This window comes from Trichosurus vulpecula, chromosome 9, assembly GCF_011100635.1.
Source record: "Trichosurus vulpecula isolate mTriVul1 chromosome 9, mTriVul1.pri, whole genome shotgun sequence".
Lineage (NCBI taxonomy): Eukaryota > Metazoa > Chordata > Mammalia > Diprotodontia > Phalangeridae > Trichosurus > Trichosurus vulpecula.
Window position 1 is genome coordinate 120,083,813 of NC_050581.1, and position 26,247 is coordinate 120,110,059.

Sequence of the window (26,247 nt, forward strand, 5' to 3'; positions counted from 1 at the left end):
TAGTTTCTGCATGTATAAAAACCAGGGCGATCGAACTAGGTGATTTCTAAGATCTCTTTGAGCTCTAAACCCTATGATTCCATCTGATGAGGCAAGCTAGGTGGTAGCTTGGACGTGGAATCCAGAAGGCCTGAATTCCAATCTTGTGTCAGAGACTCTGGGCGATGTTCCAAACACTCTCAACCTCGGTTTCCTCATGTCTGAAGCGGGTATCATAATAGTCCCTACCTTCCAGGGTGGTCGTGAGGATCAAAGACAATATGTATAAATGGCTTTGTAAAGCATTATGTAAGTGTTAGCTATATGTCTGGGTACCCGAGAACATGTGAATGGGTGTGAGTGGGGCCAAACTGGCCAGATCATGGTGAACTTGGAGGAAGTAAGGCACAGCGTGTCCTGTGATGCCCTCCTACTGGGGCCAGCCCCTCATGGAACATTTCTGGGGTATCCCATGACCCTCTGGGCAAGGGGCAGAATGTCACCATCAGCTGCCTTCAGTTTGTACTGCAGCAAAAACAAATGGGCACATTCAGAGACAGAACACCCCCCACCACCACCACCCACCATCACCTTGAGCAGCAGCGGAGACAAAAGTAATGTGATGTAATGGAGGAATGGCCTTGGAACCAGGCCTGGCTGCGGATCCCAGTTCTGCCACTTCCTAACCCGCTGATTTTGGACAAGTGCCTCCCCTTCTCTGCTCTTCCATGTCCTGAGACACAAGATGAGGGGGCCTGAGAGATGATCTCCTGGTTCCTTTCCAGCTCTGTCCTACGATACCATTCCACACTCCCACGCCAGAATACATGTGCCCCACTGCCTTTCCTGGGACTTCCGACTGCTCTCGCCCCCTCTGCCCCTACCCTACTTAGTCCCGCCTCCTCTAAATATAACCCCGTCTGGGCTGAGCTCAAGACTATTTCTGGATTGGGCAAACGTGCCTTGGGAAGCCAGTGGCCTGGACAAGGGCTCTGAGAGGTGCTGGCTGTTGCCTCTACTCCTCCCCCTTGCCCAGGGCACTACCCATCTGGCACCAACCCCACTGACCACCACACCTGGCCATGCCTGGGGAGGCCCGAGAAGGTAAGGTAGGTCTGAGTGGTGGGTGGGCACCTGGGCAGGCACAACTGGACTCAGACTCCAGAGCCTTAGGAGTGGAAGGTACTGGGCTGGGGGTGTTCCCCAATGCCAAAAGCTGAACTGGGAGGCTGAACTGGGATCTGAGGGGTGGAAGTAGGCTGTTTCAGGCATCCATTTGCTTGGCTCCAGGGACCTTTTTTGGCTTTCCAAGCTTGGGGAGAGAACACAGAGTAAGAGCCTCCCTATCCTCTTCACTATGTGCCCAAGCTGACTTTGACCCTCCCACTGGGCATGAGGCATCCTATCTACCATTGATGCCCCTAGCCCAATCCTTCTAAGGATTCAGGGACAGCTTATCCCTGAAACCCAGCTTTCTCCCTTTAATTCCCAGTCATCAGATGGGGCAGAAGGGCCTTGGGGTCATGGCATCCCTCCTACCCCATCCCTGCCCTACTCTACCTGTTCTCCCTGCGGGGGGACAATAGTTGAGAGACAGGTCATCTGCCTGCCAAGATAGGGCTGGGGGTGGGAGGGTGTAGGAGTGGAGACAGCAACTTGGGCAGCTGCATGGCTCTGGAATAGCCCTGGGTTCCGGTCCTAGTGGGAGGAAGCAAGGGCTATAGGAGCGGGCCAGAGGCATGACAGCCTAGGACAGGGTCACTGGATAAGCCAGCTGTGGGTTCTGCTATCTCTTAAGCTGCTCTGGGGCAGATCAGATCCATGGGGAGCAAGGACCCGGCTGCCTCCCCTATCTGTACCCCAGTATGTTCTGTGCCCTGGGACCCGCCTCACTTCCTGGCCTCTCAGGGTGACTGTGTCCTTGTATCAGAGATACTTCTCTGGCTTTCAAGACCTCAGAAGCTGCACTCCAGGTCTGAATGAGTTTCCTGATCTTGCCCAAGGGTTGATGCTGACAGTCCCTTTCACAGCACGCCCAAGTACCCAGTCACCCCAGAAGCCCTTCATGATTAGCTCCCTCCAACAGTTCCCCTTCCACCGGTGAGGGATTGCTGTGAGCTTGCCTGAGCAGCTTGGGAGGGGTCTGGTCTTCCCTCAGATTGGGTGATGGTAGAGGAAGGGGTCCAGGTTTCTTATTCAGATCAGGAACTTCCTGAGGTCAGGTGCAATGTCTTCACATTGTCCCCCAGGACAAGGACTGTCTCTCTTCCTTACTCTGGGTCTCCCATCAGTCTACAGAGTTTTGCATCAATGGGGCACTCATTGGCTGTGTCCTGGCCTGACTCTGTGGGGATCAGAGTGGGCATAGGATGGGGTGGGGGAGGGGAAGGAAAGAAGAGAAACCAAGACTAATCCTGTGGGCTTGGGGGCAGGGCAAGAGAAGGCTGGCTCTAGGGTGCTGGCTACAAGAACATATGTGAAATTCTCTTGGGCTCCAATGATTCAGCACTAGGGCTGGGAAGGTAGACAGGGCACTGATGGGATTACCTTTTAGACTGACCCAAGGCCTGTGCTGAGGGCAAGAACACTGTCCTGTGGGCCTTTTCCATTGGGCATGGTGGGACTCTTCAACCCACTCCGTCCACTCAGCCCAGTAGGTCTTTCCCTCCCAGATGCCATCCTGCCCATCATGGTGAGCCCAGGCACTGGGACCATTCCACCCAGCCACTTCACTGAGGTCAGTTTGCACCCCGTTGAGTCCATCAGTGACCTACACAATGGAGGTATGGCCCATGTTTTCTTAGGTCTGGGTGGAAAAAGGGAGTTAGTTCTCCCCAGGAAAGTGCAACCTAACACCTGTCTCCTCCAGGGTCCCTGCACCCCTACCTGACCGATGACCCAGCTTCACAGCAGTGGGAAGAGCTGATGGGCATACTGCCTCCATCACTTTGCGTCCAGGCTGGCTGCAACCCGGCCCATGGGCGCGGGGCCTTCTTGTTACTGCTGGCACTGCTCATCCTTACCTGCCTTGCCCTGGCCATCCTGGCTGTCTACCTGAGCGGTACCAGGGCTGGGGACTGACAGGGGTGGGGGTGGGGTCAAAGAGGGTCACTGTTGACACTCACTTCTGTTACCTGCATGAGGAGGGGGACAGCATAGCAAAGAATCCCAAGTTAATAACTCTTTGGGGAGACAAGGCGAGAGATTATTTTCCTGCTTTGCTCAGGCTAAGGTTCTAACGTTTAGATCACACGATTTTAGGATTACAGCTGGGAAGGACCATAAGGTTCACCTCGTGCTACACCATTTTACAGAGAAGCAGAGGCCCAGAGAGCCATGAACTGCCCAAAGTCTCCCAGCTAATAAAAAATGGCAGGTGGCTTTGAACTGAGGTCTCCTGACTCCAAGCCCTCCCGGGCATCGATGATCTGCCCACCAGCCGGGTGGTCATAGGAAACCGGATTAGGCCAGAAAGCATGCTGCGGATAATCCTGTTATTGACATAAAGCAGATCAACAGGCCTGTACAGGAGGGATAGGGGGAGCCTGTGGAGCCCGGGGTGGTGCAGGCCTCTCCTCTCTTTCCACCTGTCTCAGTGCTACAGAGCGAGTCCCTGCGGGTGCTGGCCCACACACTCCGGGTCCAGGAGGAGACGCTGCTGAAGCTCCGGCTGGCCAGCCTCAACCAGTGGCGACGGCTCAATGCCAGCGAAGCTCGAGGACTCAGCTGAGGACAGACCTCACCTCCGCACTCTCCCCTACGACAAGGACTCCGGCCAGGGACCCTCTGCCTGTGCTCAAGAAGACAAGGGCAGGCCACCCCTCCCTACCTCCCTCCTTCACTCTGGCCCCAACGCAAGCTCCCCACTTATGTTTCTTTCCACATGACATTTTTATATCAATAAAGGGCACACAGTGCAAAGCCCGTCCTCACATGCCTACAACCAGACCCCATAGCCCAGGGCCATCAAACCAACCCAGGCAGGACAGTAATGCCCGTGTCAGACAGAAATAACATTTCTCTAGGAGCCTCAAGTCGCCTCACAACACCCAGTGACACAAACTATGCACATGACCGTCCTTTTTCAAATGGGGAAACTGGGGCACGGAATGGCTTGTCCTTTATTTCTCACTGAGTTGTGTCATCATGGTCTCCCGACTCCCAAGTCCAAGGCTTCTGCCACCACACCAGGCAATCAAGCCCCTGCCCCTGTCTAGAGGAGGAAAAGAAGCTGGGGGTCAGGGGTCACTGGCCCTGGGTCAAAGTTCCCATCTGAGAGCCAGTGATAGGGATAGCATGTTTCTGAAGTCAATGAAGCATCTTAAAAGGGATACTGGAGTAAGCCCTCCCTGCCCCCACTTGCAGCCTTCCTGGTCCCTCCCCTTCTCCTGTCAACACCTCCTGGCTGGCCCAGGCCACCACTCCCACAGTCTGCATCCCACAGATAGCAGGAGCTCAAGTCTCTGTCTGAGGCCATCCCAAAATAGCTGCTCTGCCCACCCCTCCATGGACCAACCAAGTGTTCCAAGCTTCCCCCACAGAGGCTTGGCCTCAGAGGGAGACTATCCCGGGGAGAGGAGGAGACATCCAGCCCCTCCACCAGCTCCACTCCCCCAAGTTGCTGAGGGCTCCTGGACAGGACCTCTCATGTCAGGTCAGCCTGTTCTGCTAGAGCAGGCGGCCTGGGAACTGACATGGGTAGAGACCAAGAAAGCACCCTGAGGAAGGAAGGAAGGAAAGCCTCATATGTTCACTAGGGTAGGGGAACCCCATAAAAATATAGGAAAGGTTTCTGGAGGGGAAAGTACCCCTACCCCCACCCCCAAGCCAAAGCCTGGCCTGGCCTAGCCTGTTCCACGTCATTCTGAGAAGGTCACCCTGAAAGCATTCCTCTGCTGTGCAGCCAGGGGCTCTGTGTTAGAGAAAGCAACAATCTGCTCTGTGACCTTCTCCTTTTCACTAGAAGTCAGGAATGGAGGCTGAGGAGCCTGGCCCATGGTCACCTCCCAAGATCATCCCCCTGCATGGGGGCAGAAGCAAAGAACCACCTCTGGCTCTTTCCTCCTCCCCAGGTGGTGCCAGAGGGTTAGCTGGAGGTATGTGCACAACTGAGGCAGCAGACTGAAGCCAAGGCATGGTCTCATTTAATTCTCTAATATTAATCTTTTTATAAAATCAACACATACAAATATTCCAGAAAGCCCCCTTCCCTGCTTCCCTCCCCACTCCAGCATAGCTAAAGTGTGGGAGGGTGGAGACTATATGGAGTATGTGTCAAGAACTGGAGGAGGAGCCGCTCCAGGTTATGGACCCCCTGCACCCACATCCTCCAGCTTATTCTAGGAAGAGGGAGTAGTTGGGTCACTGCAGCGGTGAAGAGCAGCTGGCAGAGAGGGAGAGAGGATTCCCCAGCCATTCACTCCTCAGCCTGGCGGTTTTCAGAATTCTCTCCTTCCTTGGCATCATTGTGACATCTATACCTCACCCCCTGAGGACAGTCAGGCACAGAAGGTAATTAATCTTTCCATGGCCCAAATCAAACCCTGGCCCAGCAGGAGAGATGGGCATCGGGGAGGCAGGAGGCAAAGGTACTGAAGGAAAGGGGAGCTGAGGGCAGGGGGTTGAGGGGAGACCAGGGCAGCCCTCCCACCCTGACACTTTTATTTGGTTTTGTCATTAAAAAAATAAAGCAAAGGCCCCCAGAGAGCCAGGCCACATGATGTGGAGTGGTGTGGCATTGTTTTTCTATATAAAAACCAGGATGAGAGCAGCCTCTTCCGCCAGCCCCAGGGCGAGGGGAGGCCTCGAGCTCACAGCACGTCTGCGCGCTTATCCCGTACACGACTACGCGCTTTTGTCCGGGCTTTGAAGGCAGCTGAATTGTAGAGGTGCTGAAAAAAAGAGAGGAGACCACTTTGGAGCAAGCTGGGGTGTGCTTTCCATATGACCCCAAGCAGAGGCCAGCTAGGGATGGAGGAGAGCATGGCAGGTCTCCCTAAGAAGGGGAAGCCCAGGCTCTAAAGGTCCTCCCACACCTCCCCACCCAGTGGCCCTCTTGTCAAACAGGCCAAATGGTGGAAAACAGCACAGATGGGTTCGAGGCAGAATGGAAGTGAGCCAAGGAGGGAGGTCAGAGCCAGCTACAAACCTTCTCAAAGCGGGAAATCTTGCTGGCCTTCATGGCAGCAGCGTCCAGCACCAACACTGGCCCCAGGTCAAAGATGTCTCGAAGCAGCTCATTATTCTGGGAGAACCAAGGGGGCAATTGAAGTCCCGGGCCTTTGGGAGATGGGGGAGGGAGGAAGGGGCAGGGGAGGGTCCCACTCCTTCTGACCCAACCCCTAGGACAGTACCTGGAGGTGGTGGAGGACCCCAGAGCCTAAGGTTTCCTTAAATGCTGCATATGCCCGGCGTCGGACCCAGCTGTCCACATACATACATTCCAGTCCAAACTTGATTGTCTCTTCCTGGCACTCTCCAGTCTAGAGAACAGACAAGGGGAAGGCTGTTAACCCCCAGGAACCAATTCTTAGTCCTTTCTCCATGCTGGCAGAGGAGTTGAGGTCATTACTACTGAGCTCATACAATAATGTGTGCTATACTTGTCTGGTTTATGCTTCACTCCTCTACTAGGCCACGGGGGCAAAGACCATGTCTTACTCATACTTTTTCTCCTCCCTAGATTATTGATAAGCCCAGTGCACCCAGGAGGTGCTCAATCAATATCTGTCCAAAGAATGCCCTTCCATGCTGACATGAGGGTGGCTGGGCACACAAGACAGCCTGAGGAGCAACCCCACGGGACCAGAGAGGGCCCTCAGAGACCATCTGGCTCTGACCCTCATTTTAGAGAAGCAAAAACTCAAGTCCAGAAACACGCAGCGGAATGGGTACATTCCCAGAGTGAGAGGATGGTTCCAGGAGCATCTTTGTTTCTCCAGCACCTAGTGCACTGTTGGTGCTTAGGAAACATTTGCTATTGTTGGATTTAGTGACTGAACCAGGGTCACAGAGATCCGAATTCAGGCCGCCACACCAGCTGGGCTAATTCCAAAACCCAGGGAGAGAAGGAAAAACTTGGTGTAGATAACCAACCACCCTCAGGGTTCTGTGCTGGCTCTGTGTACATGCGTGTGTGTCCATATGTCCATGCACATGCACATACATATCCACGTGCATGTGTGTGCAGGGGCCTCCCCACCTCAATGAAGTGCAACACGTCCCGGAAGATGGAGCGCTGTCTCCGCCGATCAGCCTTGGCCCGGTACTTGTTGCTGTCCGTGGCCAGGGCTCGGAGGGTGCTGCACAGGGCATCAGTGTCCTCATACAGGAAGTCCTCCTAAAGAAAGATTTGGGCAAGGAGGCTCAGGCCAGTTTAGCTTTCTCTAATCCTCCCTCCCCATCCCACCCCACAAGAGTGGGCTCCAAGACTCTAGAAGGGGCTCTCTGCCCCCCAGCCATAATGGGCCCCAAACTTCCCCCTTGGTCCCAGACCAGATGATCCCTCCCGCTTGCCACTCCTGGTACCTCTAGGTCTCGGCCCAACTCAAAGAGCAAGGCAATGGTCTCCCCTGCTGCAATGCGAAGGTGCACGCTGTCGCTGGAGAGGAGCTGGGGCAGCTGGGGCAGCTGGCTGTGCAAAGGCAAGGGGGCACCAGGTGAGCAAACACCAACAGCTACTTACCAGTTATAGGAATTTGGAATGAAGAGGCCAGTGGAGAGGTTCCACTCAACCTTGGCGCTCCTTGCTGCTTGTGTCTGGAAATCTCCACCCCCTCGGGTTCTCCACTTCCCCTCCTGCCAAGCAGCTGAAGAAAACAGAAGCCATATCCTGTTCTACTTCCCTGCAGGTGAGCAAATCTAGGCAATACGGTCTAATGAAAAGAGCGCTGGACCTGGTGTCAAAAAACCTAGTGTGGAATCTAAGATTTGCCATGTAAAAGCTGTATCACCTTTGACAATTCAATTCTATTTACAAAAGAAATTCGGCTCTTATTGGGGCAGGACTGCATCCAGGCCTAGCCCCTGAGGCAGGAGAGGACAAAATGGGCACTACCAATACCAAGGATGGGGTGAAGGCCCAGGGGGTTTGTCCACTAGCCCTTCCTTGTCCATCCCCCATAGCCCTGCATACCTGTCTAGAACCCTGCTGATGTGGGAGCCAGGGCAGATTGTGAGGAGCAAGGCCCAGGCCTGGAGGGCACAGCAATGCAGGGCTTGAAGCGGTGCCAGGGCTGAAGATGATTCCTCCCTACAGGCCCCACTAAAGATGCCCTCGAGGCAGGCTAGACATGAGATGAGGTCCTGCGGGAAGACAAAAGCCCAGGGCAAGAAGGGTGTCAGAGAGGCTGCCTGACGGCTTCATCGGACCTCCATTCGAGCCAAAGTCCAGCTTGGGAGGCCAGCCGTCCACACCTGCCAGCAGCACCCATGAGGTAGCCTAAGGTCAGCCGGGGTGGGGAACCTGCTTCTGGGCCCTTGAAGGGAAAAGGAAGCTGGGACAGGGTGAACTCACCTCCACATCAGCAGCGGCAATGTAACAGCACATCCCAAGGGTTGTGGCACACTGCAGGGGAGAGCAGGTCAGGGGGTCAGACTCTCTCAGGATTCCCTCAGTAACCCAGGGCTGACCCCAAGCCAGAGAGAAGCCACTTCACCTCTGGGCTTCAGTATCCTCATCTGTGAAATGAGGGGGTTGTGCTCATACCTCTACACCTCCTTTCAGCTCTAAGTCTCTGACCCCATGACCCCTACAGTCCTAGAGCGCTAGGCCCCATCTTGACCAGCTCCCAACTCCAGCTCTAAGCCTCTGACCCCATGACCCCTACAATCCTAGAGCGCTAGGCCCCATCTTGACCAGCTCCCAACTCCAGCTCTAAGCCTCTGACCCCATGACCCCTACAATCCTAGAGCGCTAGGCCCCATCTTGACCAGCTCCCAACTCCAGCCCCAGCCCCGGGCCCTCTTCTGTCTCCCTACATAGCAGCCAACTCCTTCCAGTCTGAGCCACAGGAGAACCAACGGGACAGACTGTATTCAATTTCATATTTAGGAAGTCAAAGTGTCAGACAATCCTCTTGTTCTGTTTCGTGTATAAGGAAGTGGTCACATCTGTTGACACTGGTTGACGCTTTATCGTAACAAAGAAGAATTTTAAAAATGAGCCAATGGGAAGGGAGGCTGTGGAGCACTCAAGGACACTGGGCTCTGGACTCCGCCTTCTTGTCTTTGCCCAGGAATATAAACCGGCTGTGCCCCGTCACCCAAGCCACTCTAAGAAAAGGGCCACTGAGAGGAGGGAATGAGGACTCTGTCCCGACCCTCAGGCTCAGTAGAGGTCAAAGGCCATCTCGACAGGGCACCCGTGGAGGACATCTGTTGACAGCCTGCTATGTGGAGAGCTCTATGCTGAGTACAGGGGAGAACAAAGCTGAGGTTGGCCCCAGTTCCTGCCCTCAAAGTCGAGGACAGGGATGAGACATCAATCAGAATCACAGCCTCTCAGAGCTGGAAGGGGCCTCGCAGGTCATGCATTTCAACCTGTAGCTGGATCAGAATCTTCACTCTAATGTGTCTGACAAGTGGCTGATGGGCTGCTGCCAGAAGCTGGCCGGGGCCAGGGGACCCTCTCCCTAAGGCCCCAGGCAGCTGGGGACTGCCCTGCATTCAGCCGGCCTGCTCAGCCTCTGGACCGAGATTTTCCTCTCACTGAGCCAAAACCTGGCCATGGGCAACTCCTCCCATTTCTGCCCTGGAGAGAACAAGCTCAATCCCTTGTCTATGAAAGAGCCCTTCAGACATGATGACGGTGACCAGGCCCCAGCTAAAGCTCATAAATCTCTTGCTTTATGCCGAAACACATTTTTTTGCCCTTTTCATCATTAACTGCTCCAGAGGAAGGAGGCACGGAAGGGCTGGTGCACTGTAAAATAGCCACGACCACCTGCCCCCCCAGGTCCTCCCCTCTGCAGGCTGGCCGTCCCCAAGATCACGTGGCCCAATCCTGGGACTCTCAGCAGCAGAAGCGAGAACCATAATGCACATGCCCAGATAAGGACAAGTGAGAAGTGGGCTTCCAATCCCCCTTTCTCCTTTTCCAAAGGTGACTCTGGGCGAGCTCTGGGAGCTCACGTTTCCTCCTCTGTACGACAAGGGGCCTGACAGGCTGGTGCCTGACGATTATGGCCCCTAAGCTACACAGGCCTACTGGAAGGAGGGGAGCCCCGGGGGGATGGGGTGCTCACACTGTGCCGAGCTCCAAGGCTGGCGGAGGTATCAGTCAGGATGCTGACAAGCAGGGGCCGCAGGCTCCGGAAGAGCTCCTCTCCCTCGGGCCCCGAACCCATCTGAAGGCACAGGAGGGTCAGCACAGTTGCAGCAAGAGACTGTTCCTCTCCTTTCCCTGCAAAGGAGGGTGGGAAGGCCCTTGTAAGCCACCTAAGCGAGCCCACGGACCCCAGGAGAAGGCTGCCACCTGAAGCCCCATAGCCCCTGCCCCCAGGCCCAGGCTGCCACAGGAGCCCCCAGGCCTGGCCTTACTCAGAGGCAAGGGAGGCCAGGGCAGTGTCGGGATGGGTAGGGCCAGAAGACCAACTCGAACCTTTCTTGAGGCACTTTTCGAGGGAGTCTGTGAGGGTGAGGCGGCGCTCCAGTAGAAAGTCCAGGAGCACCCGGGAGGAAAATGCCAGGCGAAGGCTCTCCAAAGCACCCAGCCTGGTCTTGGCACTGAAGGAAAATGAGGACTGAACGGTAAGCCCAGATCGCACCACCCTCTGGGCTAATCCAGTGCTCTGCTCCCCCTGGGGCTCACCCGAACTGGGGAACACAGACTCATAGAGGACAGAGGCCTGAGTTGGGCCCCAAAGGCCTATACAAAGACCAGGGAACCAAACAGGCATGGAGGCCAATATCCAGCCTCACTACGGTGGTGATCCTCCCAGGGAGATGATGGGGCTGTCACAGGTCGATCAATTTGACTCCCAAAGGGAAGAGGGGCAGGATAGAAGCAAGTACCTCTTGTCGGCCACATCATCGATGCGTTCCTTGAGCTTCTCTTCCAGCTCCTCTTGTTGAGCCTGCTCATCAACTACTTCATTGCCTGCAGACCCCACCCCATGAGAGACGTTCAGTTCCCCTTCATGGCCCTGGACCCTGAGAAAGGGGTCAGAGGACTAACCAAAGGCTGCATCTCTCCCATCTTGTGCTGAGAGGAGGCCACCGAAGGGCAGAGCAAGCCCATGGGACCCTCCTCCACTCTCATCCCTCATGCCCTGGCCTCTTCTTACCTAGACTCTCCTCGGCAATGCTAGCACCCTCACTTGTGCTGCTGTAGTGACTCAACACTTCGCTAGCCGCTTCATCGTCACTGGAGGGAGAGTCGGCCTGGGTGCTGTTCCGAGCTCCTGGGAAGGGCCAAAATGGGGGAGGTCAGCCCAAGGCTCTTGGCTCTAGGATTGAGAGATCTTATAGTTCAACCCTCTCGTTTTACAGATGAGCAAACCAAGGCCCAGAGTGGTGAGTCCCATGCCCCAAACTGCGCAGTAAGTGTCCACCCCAGCTGGGCTTCAGACTCATGTCCTGCACAACCAGCTCATTTAGGACCCCACAAGATCAAAGAGGCTATGATAGGAAGGGCTCTTGCTGGGCTCTGAATTTTACTCTCCCTGCCTCCCTCCAAGCAATGGGGCAATGCCAACCCAAATAGCCCCTAGGGCACATAAGACCTTGCCAAAAGAGAATACAGTCAGTTCAGTTCTGGGTTGGGATAGAAGAGGGCCTCTTGAACAAAAGTTGTTTAAAGTCTCAAACACAAACAAAGGCCCCAGCGTCCAAGCAGAATTTCTCATCCAGGAACCCAATGGTATTCAATGCCACTGTGCATCCTTAAAGAAACCACAGAAGACACCCAAAGGCTATAGCTTAGGGACATGTGCCTTATGAATAGCCTTTCTGGAATATGAGGCCTCTAATGGCAGGGAACTGGTTCCTTTCCGAAGGAACGCCATCTGACCTTTGTCTTGGTTAGAATACCTATGTCTCTCCAATTTGGCACAGGGCCTGCCCCGATGCAGCTCATGGTAAATTTATGAAGCTGGTTACTCCAAGAGATGGCACAAGCTCAAAATCGATGTGATAAAGAGGAACGGATATCGGTTTAATGACAAGAGATCCACAGAGGGCTATTAGGGGCATCCGAGATGTTGGGGGCGGTCTCTAACACAAGACTGACATCATGGTACTAGCCTTGTGGCCTATGGGGGGTGGCGGGGGCAGGTCTGTATGTTCTTAAAAGGATCCCAATATACTGTTCACCATCATTTCTCCTTCTACTTGAACTCTCAATGCTCGGCCCCTATCCCACCAGAGTGTCATAGAGATAGATGCTTCCTACTCTGGGACAGGCTCCAAAAGCTCCTACATCAGAAGGTAGGGATTTCCTCCTGATCACTGTCTCTGAAGCAGGCCTCCTCTTAAGGCAGAGCTTCAAATTTTTTACTCAAGACCCCTTCAGCACTTCTTAAATTGTGGGTTTCAACCCCATATGGGTCTCAGAGTCTAAGGGATTCTCATTCACTTGGTACTTAGGAGTGATGGAGAAAAGGGGCTGGTTGCCTACAATGTCCAAAAACAGACACCCGTGCTAAGGGGTGCCCCTGACCTCCACAGCTTGTGCCTGTGTATGGATCTTCGTCTGCTAGAGCATGCAGCTCTCAATGGAAATCCCTTCCCTCTGGCACCTGCAAAAGGGAAACGGAGGCCCTGAGCAGAAACAGAAAGGGCAGGGTAGCTATAGGACTGTTGCTAAAGGTACTTGCCTCACAAGATTGTTATATGGAACATATGAAATGATGTGTGTAAAATGCTTTGAAAACCTCACGTGTAATACAAATATCAGCTGAGGGATTCGACAGGCCTAACCATTGCTGGAGGTTACAGGAGGCCTCATCTGGGATAAAGAGTTCAGCTAGACCTAACTGCCCCAAGGCCCTAATCTCTGGGCTCCAGGACCCAGGGCTATGTGGTCACACCCACTTCCTTCCCTGGGAGGGGGAGCAAAGCAAAGAAAAAAGACCAAAAGAAGAAGGCCAGTCCCTCTCACTCAGGCCTGCCTCTCAGTCCCCCTTACCTGCCTGGCTCTGGAGAACTGTGGTTACAGGGGCATGTTCAAGCCAAACCTAGCTAGGGTGATGGCTCCTTCACCCTCCTGCAAAAGCTCCCAAGCCTCAGCCTCATCGGTCTGGTTTTCAGGTGTAATCGAGAGCCCAGATGCCTCTAGGGGTATCTGATTCTGCTCTGAAGCTGGTGAGGTGAGGGGCGTTGACAAAGTGAACAATCACATCTGATTCTCAAAGTCAAACACCTGACGTTCCCTAGAAGTCCCTGGACACGGAGTTGGGTTGTACTTGCTGCCATCTTCTGCAATACCACAGCTTTCCTAAGGCCCCAGAGGAACAAAAGACCTAATACCTGCCCTGTACACACTGGGTGTCCTACCAGTTCAGGGCTGAGCAAATATATTCTCTGATCCTCTATGGTCAACAAGAGGAACAAAGCCTCCCTTAGCCCGAGAGGGAGACAGGACCTCTGGGTGCTGAGAGTCCAGTACATCCACTCCTGCCCTAAGAAGGACAGAAGGTGGCACTGCGGCTTCAGCCAAGGGGCTCCCTCTTCTGCTGATGTATCAACAGTCCTCTATGGCCAGGCCCCCAGGTCTTCAGGACCAGTATTGCTGGGCTTAGAGGTCATCCCACTAAGAGCTTTCTCTTGGGGCTCTGCTGATCAGGATGGGATCTAGCCTAACAGGCAGTCTGTGGAGGCCCACTAGCAGAAGGTGAGAGAAACCCCCAGGTTTGTCTGTGTAAGCTGAAAAGAGGCTTAGAAAGGAGGGGGCAAGCCTCACCCCAGAGGGACACTGGCTTCTCCTGGGATCTAGGCCAGAGTCTGAGCCCTAAATGAGAACCCCACTTCTCCTTCCTCAAGGAGTTTGGTATGATCCATGTAGATCATTTCTCTGGGAAGCTAATATGAGGAATGACCAGGCTGCCCATTCCGTGAGAAGCAAGGTAAAGCTGTATACTAGGGAGAGGGACTCAGGAAACCAGCATCTTTTCCTGCCAATATTCAGATACTAAATTTACTTTTCCCTCTTGCCTGAAGGCAGAATAACACAGTGAGAATATTGGCTCTGGAGTCAGAAAAGCTGGGTTTGAATCCTGACTGTTACTTACTACTGTGTGACCTTGGACCAGTACCTTCCCTATCCAGAGCCTGTTTCCCCATGTAAGGTTGAACTCGAATCCCTTCAGGTTCATATGATCAGTCACCATGGTCTGAACCTAGCCTTAGAGAAGCTAAGCGTTGGGACAATCACTTGGCTCCCAAGGGCTCTGACTGTCACATTTCACAGACTTTCCAGTAAATGCTGATAAGGTAGGAGACACCTTTCTGCCTAAGACAGCGCCGGCTGCAGGACCAACCAGCTCCCCAGGAGGAAATGAGCAAAGCCTCTAGCACCTGCTCCCAGAGACTCTGCCACAAATGCCCCCACTTTCCTTTCCCATCAACCACTGATTCTCTTCCTGGGCCCCACCCCTGAAAGGATTAGGGATTGGCAAGGACCAGGAAGCCAGCACTATACTTCACATGCAGACCTGGTCCAGCAAGTTTCCCAGGAAGCGGGAAGTGAGTTGAGTAGGAAAGAAAATTTTGGATTCAGAAGATCAGGGTTCAAGTCCCGGTCCTGCCGTTTACCAGCTGTGTAATCACAGTGAAAAGTCGGGGTCAGGAGTCTCGGCTCCATGACTTACTAACCGGCCCGTGACTTCCTGTCTCCTAAGCCTTAGTTCCCTCATTTGTGAAATAAGAATAATTCCTTCCTCCCCAGGGTTGTTGTGAAGAAAGGTCTTTGTAAAAAAAAAGAAAGAAAGAAAGAAAGAAAGAAAGAAAGAAAGGTCTTTGTAAACCTTAAGGCTGTTATTATTAAAAGGCCAAGTGCTGAAGGCAAGACCGACCTGGGTTGGAAAGACAGAAAAAAGACGTAGGATGTTAGAGGTGGAGCAGTGGAGAAGACAGATGGACGTCTAAGTTAGAAGCCTGGCCTTAAAGCTCAGTTCTGACATCTCCCGGCTAGTGAGGAAGATCCATCCTTAGACACCATGTGCTCCAGTCTCCTTCATTTACAGAGGAGAAGCAGAGAAGCTGAATGAGAAGGAAACTTGTCCTCAGCCACGTGGGCTCTAAGCGTGCGTAGGTTAAAGCTAACACTATAATCCAGGTGTCCTGCCTCCCAGGCCAGGCTTTCTTCCTCTACACCAGGCCCACAAAGAGGGCTGAAGTTCACTATCCACGTGGCTCTATTTTCCATGGGCAAGTGCCCAGAAGCCTAGAACTGAGAAGCTACACGATACCTCTGGAGGGAAGGAGGGGAAGAAAAGAGGGGGAAGGATGGGAAAAGAAACCCCCTGACTACAGCTCCCCCAAGCCAGATCCAGGGCCATGGTGGCTTCACAGGAACCCCTTGGGCTGCCTGCCCTACTCAGTACTCGTTTCTCTGGACAAAGTCCTACCTAATTCCTGTTTATTCACCCCGAGAGACTGCGTCCAGCTCCTTCTCAGATCCTCCCTCCCCCTTCACGCACCTATAATACCAGGTTATTGTCACCCCTCCTTTACACAACCCTCTCACACTTGTACAGAGGAATCCCCAGAAACTCCATGACTCCTGCTTTACCCTTCGGTTCAGCCCTAGACAAGTCTCTCACTGATTCTCCAAGTCACTGATTCCGCGACCCCTGTCCTGATCCTACAGTCCTCTAGAGCGCCCCCCCAAGCCCCTCACACCACCCCCGTCCCGATCGCACCCCCGGTCCTCCAGACCCCCAAGCCTCTCACACCACCCCCGTCCCGATCGCACCCCCGGGTCCTCCAGACCCCCAAGCCCCTCACACCACCACTAGCTGATCATACTGCTCCCCTCCTCAGTTCTCCAGACCCCACCCAGGTCCCTCAACCCTTCCTCAAGGCCTCTAGCCCCCTCCTCAACCTGCCCCCAGCCTCCTCTTAACCTTCCCCCAGCTCCCTTCGTTAAGTCCTGCACTCGCAGACCCTGCTCCCCCCACCCCGAGCCCCTTCCCCAAGCTCCGCCCCCCTCCTCCAAGCCCCGCCCCAGCGACGAGGCCCCGCCCCCGGACCCTCGCACTCACCCCCACCTCGGCGCTGTCCTCCCCTCCGGGGCGCGTGTCCCTTGCGGGCGCGGGGCATGCCGGGCCGGGCGGGCGGCGCGCGGGGGCGCGGGGGCGCGGGGTCAGAGCCGGCGGGGACTCGCCTCGGGGTCGGCGCTCCTGGGCGCCGGCGCCAGCGCGCGCCGCGAAAAGACAGGCAGAGGCCGGGGGCAGCACGCCACGCGCGCCACCATCTTCGCTCAACTCCCCTAGATAGTCCCACCCCTTTCAGCGTCCCGCCCGAACCGCGAGGGCCGCTGGGACACCGAGTCCTCCCGGATCGCCGCCCCGACGGTTCCCGCAGGCCTCCGGGGAGAGCCGAACCACAATCCCCACGGGGGCCCGCGCGACGCTCTGCCTTCCCCCGCCCTCCCCGACCCGCGAAGCCGCGAGGCATCTCGGGAAATGGAGTCCCGCTCCAGGAGAACACGGAGACGTAAGGCGGCGTGCGAACTAAAAGGCCCACAATGCCCCAGTCCCAGCGCCAGGTTAACCCTTCCACTGCCTGGTGACAGGAGGCCCCACGTGTCTGCGCTTTCCCGTGCGTTTGCGTCTCAGTCCTGTTACTGTAACAATAATCGTCAGTAACAGTAACTGTTGTTGTAGCTCCTTAAGGTTTGCAAAGCAGTTTGCGGCCACAATCCTATGAGTTAGACGGCGCAAATATCATTCTCTTTATGGAGCTAGTAAACTGTGTTTGGGGTAGAGACAGAATCAGCCAGCACACCGTAGCGAGGAGAAGGAAAAATGACTTTATGGTCCAGCCTAACTGTGGAGTGAAAGTACAGATCACGACAAAGTATACCCCACAAACACCATGACCACATGTGACCACCGTGACCACCGTACGCACGTAGGTAGATGTTCAGATCCACCTCCTGAATCCCAGGTGGACTAGCTCCCAGTTCATGGCCCTTGTGCCCAAGTCCTGGGATCCGGGGCTGCAAGGTTCGAGGAAGCTGACCCACGGCCACGCGGATGATAGCCAGGAGGTGGCTGTTCAGTGGGAGTCAGCTGGCGCCAGAGAATAGGGCCCTCTTAAACCTAGAACAACTATTGCTTTGTACCCCCAAGTTTGTTTGTGTGTTTTTAGGATTTACAGCTGGAAGGAACCTTATAGATCATTGGGTTCAATCCCCTCATTTTGTGCTGCAGCAGGAAAAAATGTTAGATTTGGAATCAGAGGACCTGGGTTCAAATCTTGACTGCAAAACTAGCTGTGACTTTGGTCAAGTCCTTTCCTCTCTCTGGGCTTGTCTCCTCATGTATAAAATTAGAGTTCTGATTTCTGAGGTACCTACCAGCTCTAACTCCAATTCTCTTTTTAAAAAAAAAGATGAGGAATATGAGGCATTGAGAGAGGAGGGAATTTGTTCAAAGTCACACATCCAGTCCCTGAAGCTAGTGCTTTCGGGCATAGCAGAGGAACAGAGGGGAATATTTCCAGGCCCTGCTGTAGAAAAGGGGAGTTTTAGGAAACAGGCAGGAAAAGGCCCTCATAACCAGTCTCTCTGGAGTTGGAGAGAACGAAAGGCCGGTGGGACCAACTAAAGGAAGCTCAAAAAGCAAGGGCAAAGATAGGTGGCACAGTCGGGAATCCTCTGGGGACAGGGCTCAAGGTTACCCCCTTCATTCTGTGCCAGGTACAGGCACCTCACAAGCAGTGCCTGCCCAGCCTGGGTAGCAGAGGCATCGGAAGTGGGTCCATTTGTCAGGACCTTCCCCGGGGGTTCCCCAGGCACCTGTCGGTTCCAAGTGCAAGAAGACGTCATCATTGCTGGGCTCCTGTCGGGCACAGCGTCCGTGGCCATGGCACAGCTGCTGGCTGCAGGCCTGGGCAGCCCTAGTCACATTGTTTAAGTAGGGGCCCAAGACGGTTGACAGGTAGCTCTGGAGAAGTCTGCACTGCTCCTGAGGATGAGAAATAAAGAGGAATCCTTCATCCTTCGGAGGAAAGGGAAAGAAGGGGACATCATCCCAAAGGGAACTGAGTCTCTGGATGCCTGGTCCTGGGACCACCTTTGCCTCTCCCAACCCTTGATTCATGGTCAAATAGACTCCCTCCTAGAATCCTAGAAAGGGAAGAGACAATAGAGCATCAAATATTGGAAGGGGCCTTAGCGACCGCTTAATTCAATTCGTGTGTCCTACAGAGTTGGAGAAAAAGCAAGGATTGCAGAGGTAAGTGAGCTAGCCAGTGCTACTCAGTTACAAGGATAAGACCTGGAGTTCCTAGGTAGGGTGGCACAGAGTAAAAAGAATGGAATTTGGAGTCAAAAGACCTGAGTTCAAATTCCAGTTCCACCACTCACAACCTGGGTGACGGTCAGCAAGTCACCACGTCCAGACTTTTGTTTCCTCAGCTATAAATTGGACGAATTAGCCCAGACGGCCACTGAAATTGCTTCTAGCTCTAAATCCAGGGTTCTACTGATGCTGAGTGAAGTGAGCAGAACTGGGAGAACATGGTACATAAGAACGGCAAGACTGTGTGGTGATCAGCGATGACAGACTTGGCTCTTCTCAGCAGCACAATGATTCAAGACAATTCCAAGAGACTCGTAACGGAAAATGCCATCCACATTCAGAGAAAGATCTATGGAGTCTGAACACAGAGTGAAGCAGACTGTTTTTACTTTTTCTTTCTTGTGGTTTTTTCCACTTGTCCTGATTCTTCTCTCACGACATGACTAATGTGGAAACATGTTTAACATGATTTCACATGTATAACCTATGTCAGATTGTTTTCTGTCTAAGGGAGGGAAGGAAGGGAGGAAGAAAACCTTGGAACTCAACATCTCATAAAAATGAAATGTTGAAAACTACCTTTACATGTAATTGGAAAAAATAAAATACTATTTACGAAATAAGTAAATAAATCTAGGGTTCTAGATCTAGAGCACTAAGAATAGAAGTGAGAATTTTGGGTGGACACGGGCTGAAAGGAGAAGAATCACTTACCCCAGAACTAGAAAAAGAGAGGTCACCCCAGAGCACCACGCCTTCTACCCCCAGGGCCACACTTACTCCAATGGTCCGAATCAGGTCATTCTAGGAAGGGAGAGAGGTTGCTCAGCCACCCTTGTCTCTTAGCTCTGGCCAAAGTCCCTGACCCCCCTGCTCCCTCCTCAGACTAGGGGCTCCAGAGCTCCCTGAAGAGTGGGACTATGTCTTTCCCTCAGATCAAAGGCTCACCTGGGACAGAAACCGCCCAGAGCCAAGGTGAGTGAGGCGGGTATAGGCCAGCACAGGCAGAGGACGTGGGTGCCCAAACCGTGCCACTCGGAAAGCCTCTTCCAGTCGGTGTCGTATGTAGCTCTTTTGATAGATCCGGGGCAGACCAGGTGGGAGGTAGATGCTAGGGAAGAGGGCACTGGAGGCTTCCCAAAGCCAGCGCAGCCGGTCATTGTAGACCTTGTCTGCCATCCGGCACTTCCCAGTGTAATTGTGCCTGCCCCACCAGGGGCTTCGGCAGAGAGGGAATCGATAGAAGCCCCACAGCCCCCTGGGACGAAGCGTCTGTGCCAGCTGCAGGGTTCCCTCCATCAGTGCCCGAGCAGCCCTCTCAAAGGCAGCCCGAGCCTCTAGGCGCTGCAGCTCAGGAGGTAGATCTGGCCACTGCTTCTGGGCCCAGGCCCAAGATGCCTTTCGATAGATCCGGCGGGGTCCCCAGTTCCGGTTCCAGAAGGGGTGCCACTCTTCCCAGTCAAGCACAGCTAGGCCTCTAAAGCCCTTTTGCATGAGGCCAGAGATCTGGCTGGTGACCAGGGCAAGGTGCCTGTGCAGGGGAACAGCCTGGGGGATACCTCCATGGTGGAGGACACCCCTGGGCCCCAGGTAGGGGTAAAGGCCAAACTGGTTCTTGTAGAAGATGGTAATGTTCTGGCCTCGGAAGCGTTGGGCCTGGTTGTGCACGATGCCAAAGGGCTCCAAGAGCAGGGGCTGGCCAAAGTGGGTTTGGCATCGGGCTGTGGGCACATTCCACACTGCAGTGAAAGGGCGGCCCAGATGCCATGAGGTTGCCCACCCACCCACCAGGCACAGGGTGGCCCAGGCCACCAGATAGCAGCCCCCATTCATATTTGGGCCCAGCAAGGAGAGACCTGTAGGGGAGAGAGGAGACTAGAGTGAGGGGCAGGAGCACAGGAGTCCTGGTCGTGAGGAAGAATTAGATTTAGGACCCTGACACCCCTCACTGAATCACGCATCACCTCCCCTGCCCCTATCCTCACTGACCTTCTCTTCTATCCCTCTCATCAACCCTGTAGGCTCCTTCCTAGTCAGGAAGAGCAGAAAAGGCTGATAATTTACACTTATCCTCCTGGGGAAGGGAGGGCCTAGTCTGAGGAAGAGGTGGGAAGGGCGAGTACAGGAGGACTGAAGCCAGGAGAAACAACGTAAGAGGAGGTTATCTGCCACTGACCAAGAAGTGAAATAAACACAAAGGAGACACTAGCCATGTGGTCCCCGAGATGGGGCTGCTTTATTCAGTGCTACTCACACAGAGCCATGCTGCTTTGCAATTTAACAAATCCAACAGACACTTATTGAGCACCTACTGTGTACGGAGACCTTTGCCCATTGTTCAGATTCAACACAGGCCCTGACACAGTCTCTGAGCTTAGGATCTGTGAGGCAGCTGGCACAGTGTCTGAGGTACGGCAGAGTGCCAGATTTGGAAGAGAAGCCTGGGCTCGAATACCAGCTTTGCCCCTCCGCAGGTCTAATCTGCTGCTCTAGGACTCTTTCTTCCTTAGAAAATGGGGATAACAATGCATATGTGCAGCCCCTCCCTCGCAGGGGCACTATGATAGAGGTGTTTTGTGAACCTTAAAGTGCTACAGAAACTACTGGTATGCCATGATCATCTCTGTGGCCTCTCATCCTTCCGTTCCTCTGTTGGGCATATTTGTGGCACTCTGAGATTGGAGCCCCCAACCCCTCCTTGCTCCCCCAAAAAGAAAAATGGGATGGGCCCCATCTTCTGCCTTCACTGACAGCCAGGCTGTCAGCACCCCCAAGGAAACAGGTTTCAGGCACTGAAAAGATTTGGGGGCAACTTCTCAGCTATCTCTTCTGGCCATAATCCTTCCCTGCACTCCTTTCTTCTTTCTATCCTCAGCTGAAAGGCCAGGAGGCCAACCCCATCAGATCTCCTTTGTCATCCAAAATATAGGGCGGCCCCGGATGTCCTTGTATGGTGTCTCCACTAGGCTCTGCTGTGGAGGGCCTGTAGGGGAGAGAGCTGGAGGGCTGAGAAGGGGGGCAGGTAAAGGCGGAGGGGGTGGTGGTGCAGGGGCAAGATTGGGCCTAGGGTGGGGGTCAGGAGAGGGGGTCCCTGCAGTCTTCCTGCAGGGGCTGGGGGCTTTAGGCTCTGGAGGGCTGGCAGGCTGGGAGAAGGCCTGGAGGATAGCGGCAGACAGAGGGCTACTGAAGGCAACACCCTGAACTGGCTCCCCAAGCTTGTAGCCCAGGTGGGCATAAAAATGCTGCTTGTCATGAGTAGTCAGGTGCAGCCGCCGAAAGCCCCGGGCCTTGGCGAAGGCCTCGGTGGCTTCCATGAGGCGTCGGCCAAACCCCTGACCCCGAAGAGCCCGAGCCACGACCACAGTTTCCACCAACAGACTGCGATCATGGGCAGCAACCCGGGAGAGGCGGGAATGGCCCAGGACCGTGGGCAAGGCCCCAGGGGCAGGGGGTGGCCCCAGCAGGGCCAGGCACAGGGGAAAGGAGTCTGAAGACTGGCCCAGCGAGTGCAGGCGCGACGCTCGACTCCGAGGCCACTCCTGGTTGATGAGGTCGGCACAGGCATCTAGGAGCTCTGGACGCAGATGGGCGGGCTCCAGGGTCAGCCCATCGAGGCCAGGGCCTGAAGCCAAGGAGGACAAAGAGGCCATCATCCAACTGCCGGGCCGCCGCTTTCCCTCGTGGGCTATGACCAATTCTCCATTCTCCTCCTGTGGAGTACCAGAGCTGACATTTCGCAAGAATCCCAGCAGGTCAGGGCTAGATGAGACCTCAAGAATCGTCTAGTACAAACCATTCCTCAACAAGAGTGCCCTCTACAGCATCCCAGACAAATGGTAACTCAGCTTTTAACCAGGAGAGTTCCAGTGATGACAGGGAGCTCACTACCTATGGACAGCTCTCACCGGCAGAAGTTTGTTCTTCACTGAATTATACCTAAATCTGCCTTTATGCAACTTCCCAAAGCCCCAGTGCGTCTAGTTCTGCCTTCTGGAGCTCCAAGAGCTTAATCCTTTTTCTGGTGGACAACCCTGAAGGGGATACTTGAAGAGAGAGATCATACCACTGCTCCCTCCCTGATTCCCTGGCTCTCTTGTCCAGGCAAACAATACCCTCCCCCCCCTCACCCCCCTCCTTCTACCAATCCTTTTATGGCCTGGTCTCTGTTGAGTCCCTATCCTGGCTTTTTTTTTTCCAATGTGAACTCAATTCAGGGAGGGAAAACTCCTGTGAAATAAACACCAGCCTCCTATAAACTCCCAAAGGGTCCAAATCAAAGTTATTTTTGGATTATTTGTGGGTTTGGGATTATTTATGTTGCTCAACTGGCTTTGTTAGAAAAGGAAACCCTTCTCCTGGAGCAGCTAACAAAAGGTTACTGACAATGAGGACAGGTTTCCCAAGCCCTAAATAGAAATCCTCAAATCCCCCTCCCCACCCCCACTTCAGCTCATGGGAGGAAGGACTGAGGAGACTGGCAGGCTGCTGGATCCAAGAATCTCAAGTCTCTGATAACCTCCACCAAGAGACCACCTGGGGCAGGGAAAGGTGGAGGGTCAATATGGGAGAGAGATCAGGTGGTTAGGAAGGTCAGAGCCTCTAGGGCTGATGGTGGGGGGAGTGTGAGGAGAAATAGAGGCCTGGCCCCCTCCTTTGTGAGGGGCACTGCATGGCTCATCTCTGGGCTGACTTCTGCTTTTCGCCAGGGGATTGCAGAGCTGCACAGATAAGGACTCCCCTCTTCCTCCCCACACAGGCTAGGTCCCAACGGCTGGCCATGGTGGACCCTCCCCCCTTCTCTGTCAGGGCCTCCCAAACCATGATCTCCCTCACTCTCAAGGTCTGAGAGATGGGTGTCTGGACAGCAGGATGCTGTGTCTATTTGGGGAGGGAAAGAGAATCAATCTCCCTGGCTCCTGCCCAGTCTAGAAATCTACATTCTAGGAGGGAGATGGTTGGTGTGAGAACTCCCGTGGGCAAGGTCAGTCCAGACCCCTCATCAAACCACCATAAACCAATGATGACTCCAGCCTCAGAGCCACCGAACATCAGAGATGGAAGGGATTCTGGAAACTGGCCCAGCCAACACTGCCGCTTTACAGATGGGGAATGGGAGACTCAGGGGATTCTAGACATTGGCCAGGCCAACTTTTCCATTCACAGATGGGGAAACTGAGGCCCAGAGGGACTTAACCAGGGTAACCCACGAATAGCCAGTTCATAGCAAAGAGAGGATCCCAAATCAGGCCTCCAGACTCCTAGCTCCAGGCTCTTTCCACAACGTACCACTGCTGTCCCCTTCCCTGCTCCCCCATCATCCTTTTTAAATATCTATCCTCTTTCCAGAGATGGGGGTCAAGGAAGCCAAGGGAGGGAGGGGACTGGGGAAGGAAGGGAATCTACCTCTTGTCAGCTTCCTCCAGGGACGGCTGCCTGCTCCTCTGCTCAGTCTGAACCCCTTCTTGAAGAAGGAAGCTTCAGCCGTTTCCTGTCCCCACAGGGATAGGGGTAACCCAGGCATGCTTAACCCCTGGTGTGCTGGGGATGGAGGTGGGGGTGCTAAGAAGCAAGTATCCCTGTCCTGCTCCCACCTGATTCTCCCTCTTCTTTCCCCCCTCCCTTAAATGTTCCTATCAAGACCAGGACTAGATTGGGGGTGGGGAGGGGATAAAGGGGTGTTGGTCTTCCCTTTTTTCTATTCCTGGGGGCTGGGGGAACGTTCCCAAGCCTTTCTTTCCTGTAACTCAGGCCCAGCACCTCCTCAAATCCTTCTATGCCTCAGTTTCCCCTTTTATAAAATGGGGAAGCTGGGCCCTTCCTTCCCTGAAGGAAATAAGGTGCATTGACCCGACGGTACCCGCAGGGAAGCCCCCAGGACTCCCTCTAACAAGGAGGGGGGTGCCCCTTGGGGCCAAAACCAAGAGACCCTGCAGATAGACAGCCGGCAGGGACGGAGGGCGGACGGACACACGGACGGAGGGAGGGAGACCAGCTGGACACGTGGAAAAGGCGGGCGGACGGACACACGGACAGAGCGGGGGGGGGCTCCCAGATGGACACGTGGGGAAGGGGGGAAGGCCAGCGGACTGGCAGAGGGGAGGGGAGGGCACCCAGCCGCACAGTAAGGACGGCGGACTGACGGACACACGGACAGAGGGGAGGGCACCCAGCCAAACAGTAGGGACGGCGGAACACCCGAACACACGGGCACAGCGGGAGGGCCGCGAGGCCAGGAGGGGTGGGGGGAGGAGAGGGGATGGGGCGGGGCGTGATACTGACATGCTGCCTCCCAGCTCCGGCTCTTCCCCGGCGGCCGCCGCTTCCCAGGCCGGGCTCCGCACACCGCTCCTGCCGCCCCGCGCTCCCCGCCCAGCGGTGAGGAGGACGCACGGCAGCCGCTGTCCGCCAGCGCCCCTGGTGGGAGCCAGGCCCGGCGTCCCAGGCACCGGCCCGATTGGGCACCGAGGAGGAGGAGGAGGGGCGGGGCCAGCTTCACGAGGCAGTGCCCGGGTCTGGTATGCGCGCACATGTGTGTGCGCGTGGCCTGCATCAGTGTGTGCGCCTGCGCTGCATCAGTGTGCCCTGTATCAGCATGTGAGTGTGCACTCGCGCATGTGCACGTGCCGTGTGTGTGTGTGTGTGTGTGTGTGTGTGAAACTATGCATGAGTTTGGCACTCAGTCCGAAATGTTAGTGAACAGCTTTGGGGGGCGGGGGACCCAGTGCTGGTGTCTTGTGAGAAAGCACCTGTGACCCCCGCTACTCCGTCTTTGTGCATATCTGATCGCGTGGGTCTGCAGACAATGGCTGGGAGACAGGTCTATTTTAGTGACAGTGCTAGCAGGCGCTGCCCCAGGCCTGGGTCTAGGAAAACCCAAAAGGGTCAAAAAATATTTATACCCATTTTTAAAAATTCCACTTTATAAATAAATTTATGTTTAAGATAATTCACAGGTTGTGGTTGTGGTTGTGGTTTGCCCTTCCTTCTGAAAGAGGACCATGACATCAGAAAGATAATGACGGGACTTGTAATTAACTTTGATTTGAGTGAGGGAGGGCTGTGCAAGGTCACTTTCTCCTCCAGAGCCATCTGGGTCCAGTGCCTGGATATCAATCAAGACGACTGGAGATGGCCCAGGATGTAATGGGAGACCTTGGCCCTTTTAAGTTAAGGTCTTTTTCAAGTTCTCACTTTGAGTGAGACAACACCCATTCAGTGAATAGGCCTCTTAGGTGGTTATTGGCCTTGGGTCACAAAGAGGACCTAAATGACGTCACTATGCTAGAGTCAAGTTTCAGTATGTCTGACTGTGGCTGGTCAGACCTACTCGAGCTCCGGATGCTCTGCCACAGGTCAGGCCACAAATAGTTCGTGTGAATATTTGGGGTGGATTCTCAAAATTTGTGCATCCTGCGTTTCCTTTGAACTGTTTCAATTCCGCTTGCTCATAGAGCACAGCATCTTCTCTGAGGAGGGCACACCATGCCAGGCAGTCCTGTACCAGTGTCTCCTATGTCACACAGTCAATTCCAAAGTTCTTAAAAGAGACCTTGAGAGAGCCCTTGTATGGCTTCTTCTGGCCACCATGTGAAAGCTTGCCCTGTGTGAGTTCTCCATAAAATAGTCTCTTTAAGAAGTGAGTCAAGGGATGGCCCCTTCAATAAAAAAAAAAAAAATCAAACCAGGGAGGGGAAGACTCTCAGAGTTGTTGGCCAAAAGAGAAAGTTACTATTTACATTCACTCTGAGCCAAGAGAGCCCAAAAAATAACCATTAAGGGGTGCTTGGGCAGGGACCTATTG

The 26,247-nt window shown here is 54.3% G+C and overlaps 4 protein-coding genes across 8 annotated transcripts; 1 reads left to right on the forward strand and 3 right to left on the reverse strand.

Annotated features, from left to right (window-relative positions):
• The first annotated feature begins 918 nt into the window (after nucleotides 1-918).
• Nucleotides 919-5,696, forward strand: LSMEM2 (leucine rich single-pass membrane protein 2). Of its 4 annotated transcripts, none has more exons than XM_036739229.1 (4): nucleotides 919-1,083; nucleotides 2,652-2,762; nucleotides 2,849-3,040; nucleotides 3,576-5,696. In XM_036739229.1, the coding sequence occupies exons 1-4, from the start codon at nucleotides 1,062-1,064 to the stop codon at nucleotides 3,707-3,709; spliced, it is 459 nt and encodes a 152-aa protein (XP_036595124.1). In that variant the 5' UTR covers nucleotides 919-1,061; the 3' UTR covers nucleotides 3,710-5,696. The 4 variants fall into 4 exon arrangements, with proteins under 4 accessions (XP_036595124.1, XP_036595125.1, XP_036595126.1 ...); XM_036739230.1 differs by having other exon boundaries at nucleotides 919-1,088; nucleotides 3,576-5,019; XM_036739231.1 differs by having other exon boundaries at nucleotides 938-1,088; nucleotides 2,637-2,762.
• On the reverse strand, nucleotides 5,107-16,274 carry IFRD2 (interferon related developmental regulator 2). Of its 2 annotated transcripts, none has more exons than XM_036739227.1 (12): nucleotides 16,188-16,274; nucleotides 11,265-11,381; nucleotides 10,993-11,077; nucleotides 10,580-10,704; nucleotides 10,224-10,381; nucleotides 8,495-8,545; nucleotides 8,114-8,283; nucleotides 7,507-7,612; nucleotides 7,181-7,318; nucleotides 6,333-6,461; nucleotides 6,128-6,223; nucleotides 5,107-5,870 (listed from the first exon to the last, which is right to left on the reverse strand). In XM_036739227.1, exons 1-12 carry the CDS (start codon nucleotides 16,237-16,239, stop codon nucleotides 5,790-5,792), a joined length of 1,308 nt encoding a protein of 435 aa, XP_036595122.1. In that variant the 5' UTR covers nucleotides 16,240-16,274; the 3' UTR covers nucleotides 5,107-5,789. The 2 variants fall into 2 exon arrangements, with proteins under 2 accessions (XP_036595122.1, XP_036595121.1); XM_036739226.1 differs by having other exon boundaries at nucleotides 16,182-16,274.
• Nucleotides 16,275-17,669: 1,395 nt separating this feature from the next.
• On the reverse strand, nucleotides 17,670-20,279 carry HYAL3 (hyaluronidase 3). Its single transcript, XM_036738549.1, has 3 exons — nucleotides 19,395-20,279; nucleotides 19,161-19,250; nucleotides 17,670-18,110 (listed from the first exon to the last, which is right to left on the reverse strand). The coding sequence occupies exons 1-3, from the start codon at nucleotides 20,277-20,279 to the stop codon at nucleotides 17,829-17,831; spliced, it is 1,257 nt and encodes a 418-aa protein (XP_036594444.1). The 3' UTR covers nucleotides 17,670-17,828.
• A 375-nt stretch (nucleotides 20,280-20,654) lies between these two features.
• NAA80 (N-alpha-acetyltransferase 80, NatH catalytic subunit) lies at nucleotides 20,655-24,817 on the reverse strand. Its single transcript, XM_036737581.1, has 2 exons — nucleotides 24,726-24,817; nucleotides 20,655-22,156 (listed from the first exon to the last, which is right to left on the reverse strand). The coding sequence occupies exon 2, from the start codon at nucleotides 22,097-22,099 to the stop codon at nucleotides 21,347-21,349; it is 753 nt and encodes a 250-aa protein (XP_036593476.1). The 5' UTR covers nucleotides 22,100-22,156; nucleotides 24,726-24,817; the 3' UTR covers nucleotides 20,655-21,346.
• Between the last annotated feature and the right edge of the window lie 1,430 nt (nucleotides 24,818-26,247).

What these genes read in the sequence shown, in the direction of transcription:
- IFRD2 (XM_036739226.1), bottom strand. Translation starts at nt 16,239, where the DNA reads ATGCCCCGCGCCCGCAAGGGACACGCGCCCCGGAGGGGAGGACAGCGC. An exon ending in ACGTGTTGCACTTCATTGAG is followed by an intron (nt 6,462 to 7,180) that starts GTGGGGAGGCCC and finishes TCTGTTCTCTAG; the next exon opens with ACTGGAGAGTGCCAGGAAGA. An exon ending in AGATTTCCCGCTTTGAGAAG is followed by an intron (nt 5,871 to 6,127) that starts GTTTGTAGCTGG and finishes TCTTTTTTTCAG; the next exon opens with CACCTCTACAATTCAGCTGC.
- NAA80 (XM_036737581.1), bottom strand. Translation starts at nt 22,099, where the DNA reads ATGATGGCCTCTTTGTCCTCCTTGGCTTCAGGCCCTGGCCTCGATGGG.
- LSMEM2 (XM_036739228.1), top strand. Translation starts at nt 1,062, where the DNA reads ATGCCTGGGGAGGCCCGAGAAG. An exon ending in CAGTGACCTACACAATGGAG is followed by an intron (nt 2,763 to 2,848) that starts GTATGGCCCATG and finishes TGTCTCCTCCAG; the next exon opens with GGTCCCTGCACCCCTACCTG. An exon ending in CCTGGCTGTCTACCTGAGCG is followed by an intron (nt 3,041 to 3,575) that starts GTACCAGGGCTG and finishes CACCTGTCTCAG; the next exon opens with TGCTACAGAGCGAGTCCCTG.
- HYAL3 (XM_036738549.1), bottom strand. Translation starts at nt 20,279, where the DNA reads ATGAATGGGGGCTGCTATCTGGTGGCCTGGGCCACCCTGTGCCTGGTG. An exon ending in CTGGGCGGTTTCTGTCCCAG is followed by an intron (nt 19,251 to 19,394) that starts GTGAGCCTTTGA and finishes CTCCCTTCCTAG; the next exon opens with AATGACCTGATTCGGACCAT. An exon ending in TCTCTTTTTCTAGTTCTGGG is followed by an intron (nt 18,111 to 19,160) that starts GTAAGTGATTCT and finishes TCTCATCCTCAG; the next exon opens with GAGCAGTGCAGACTTCTCCA.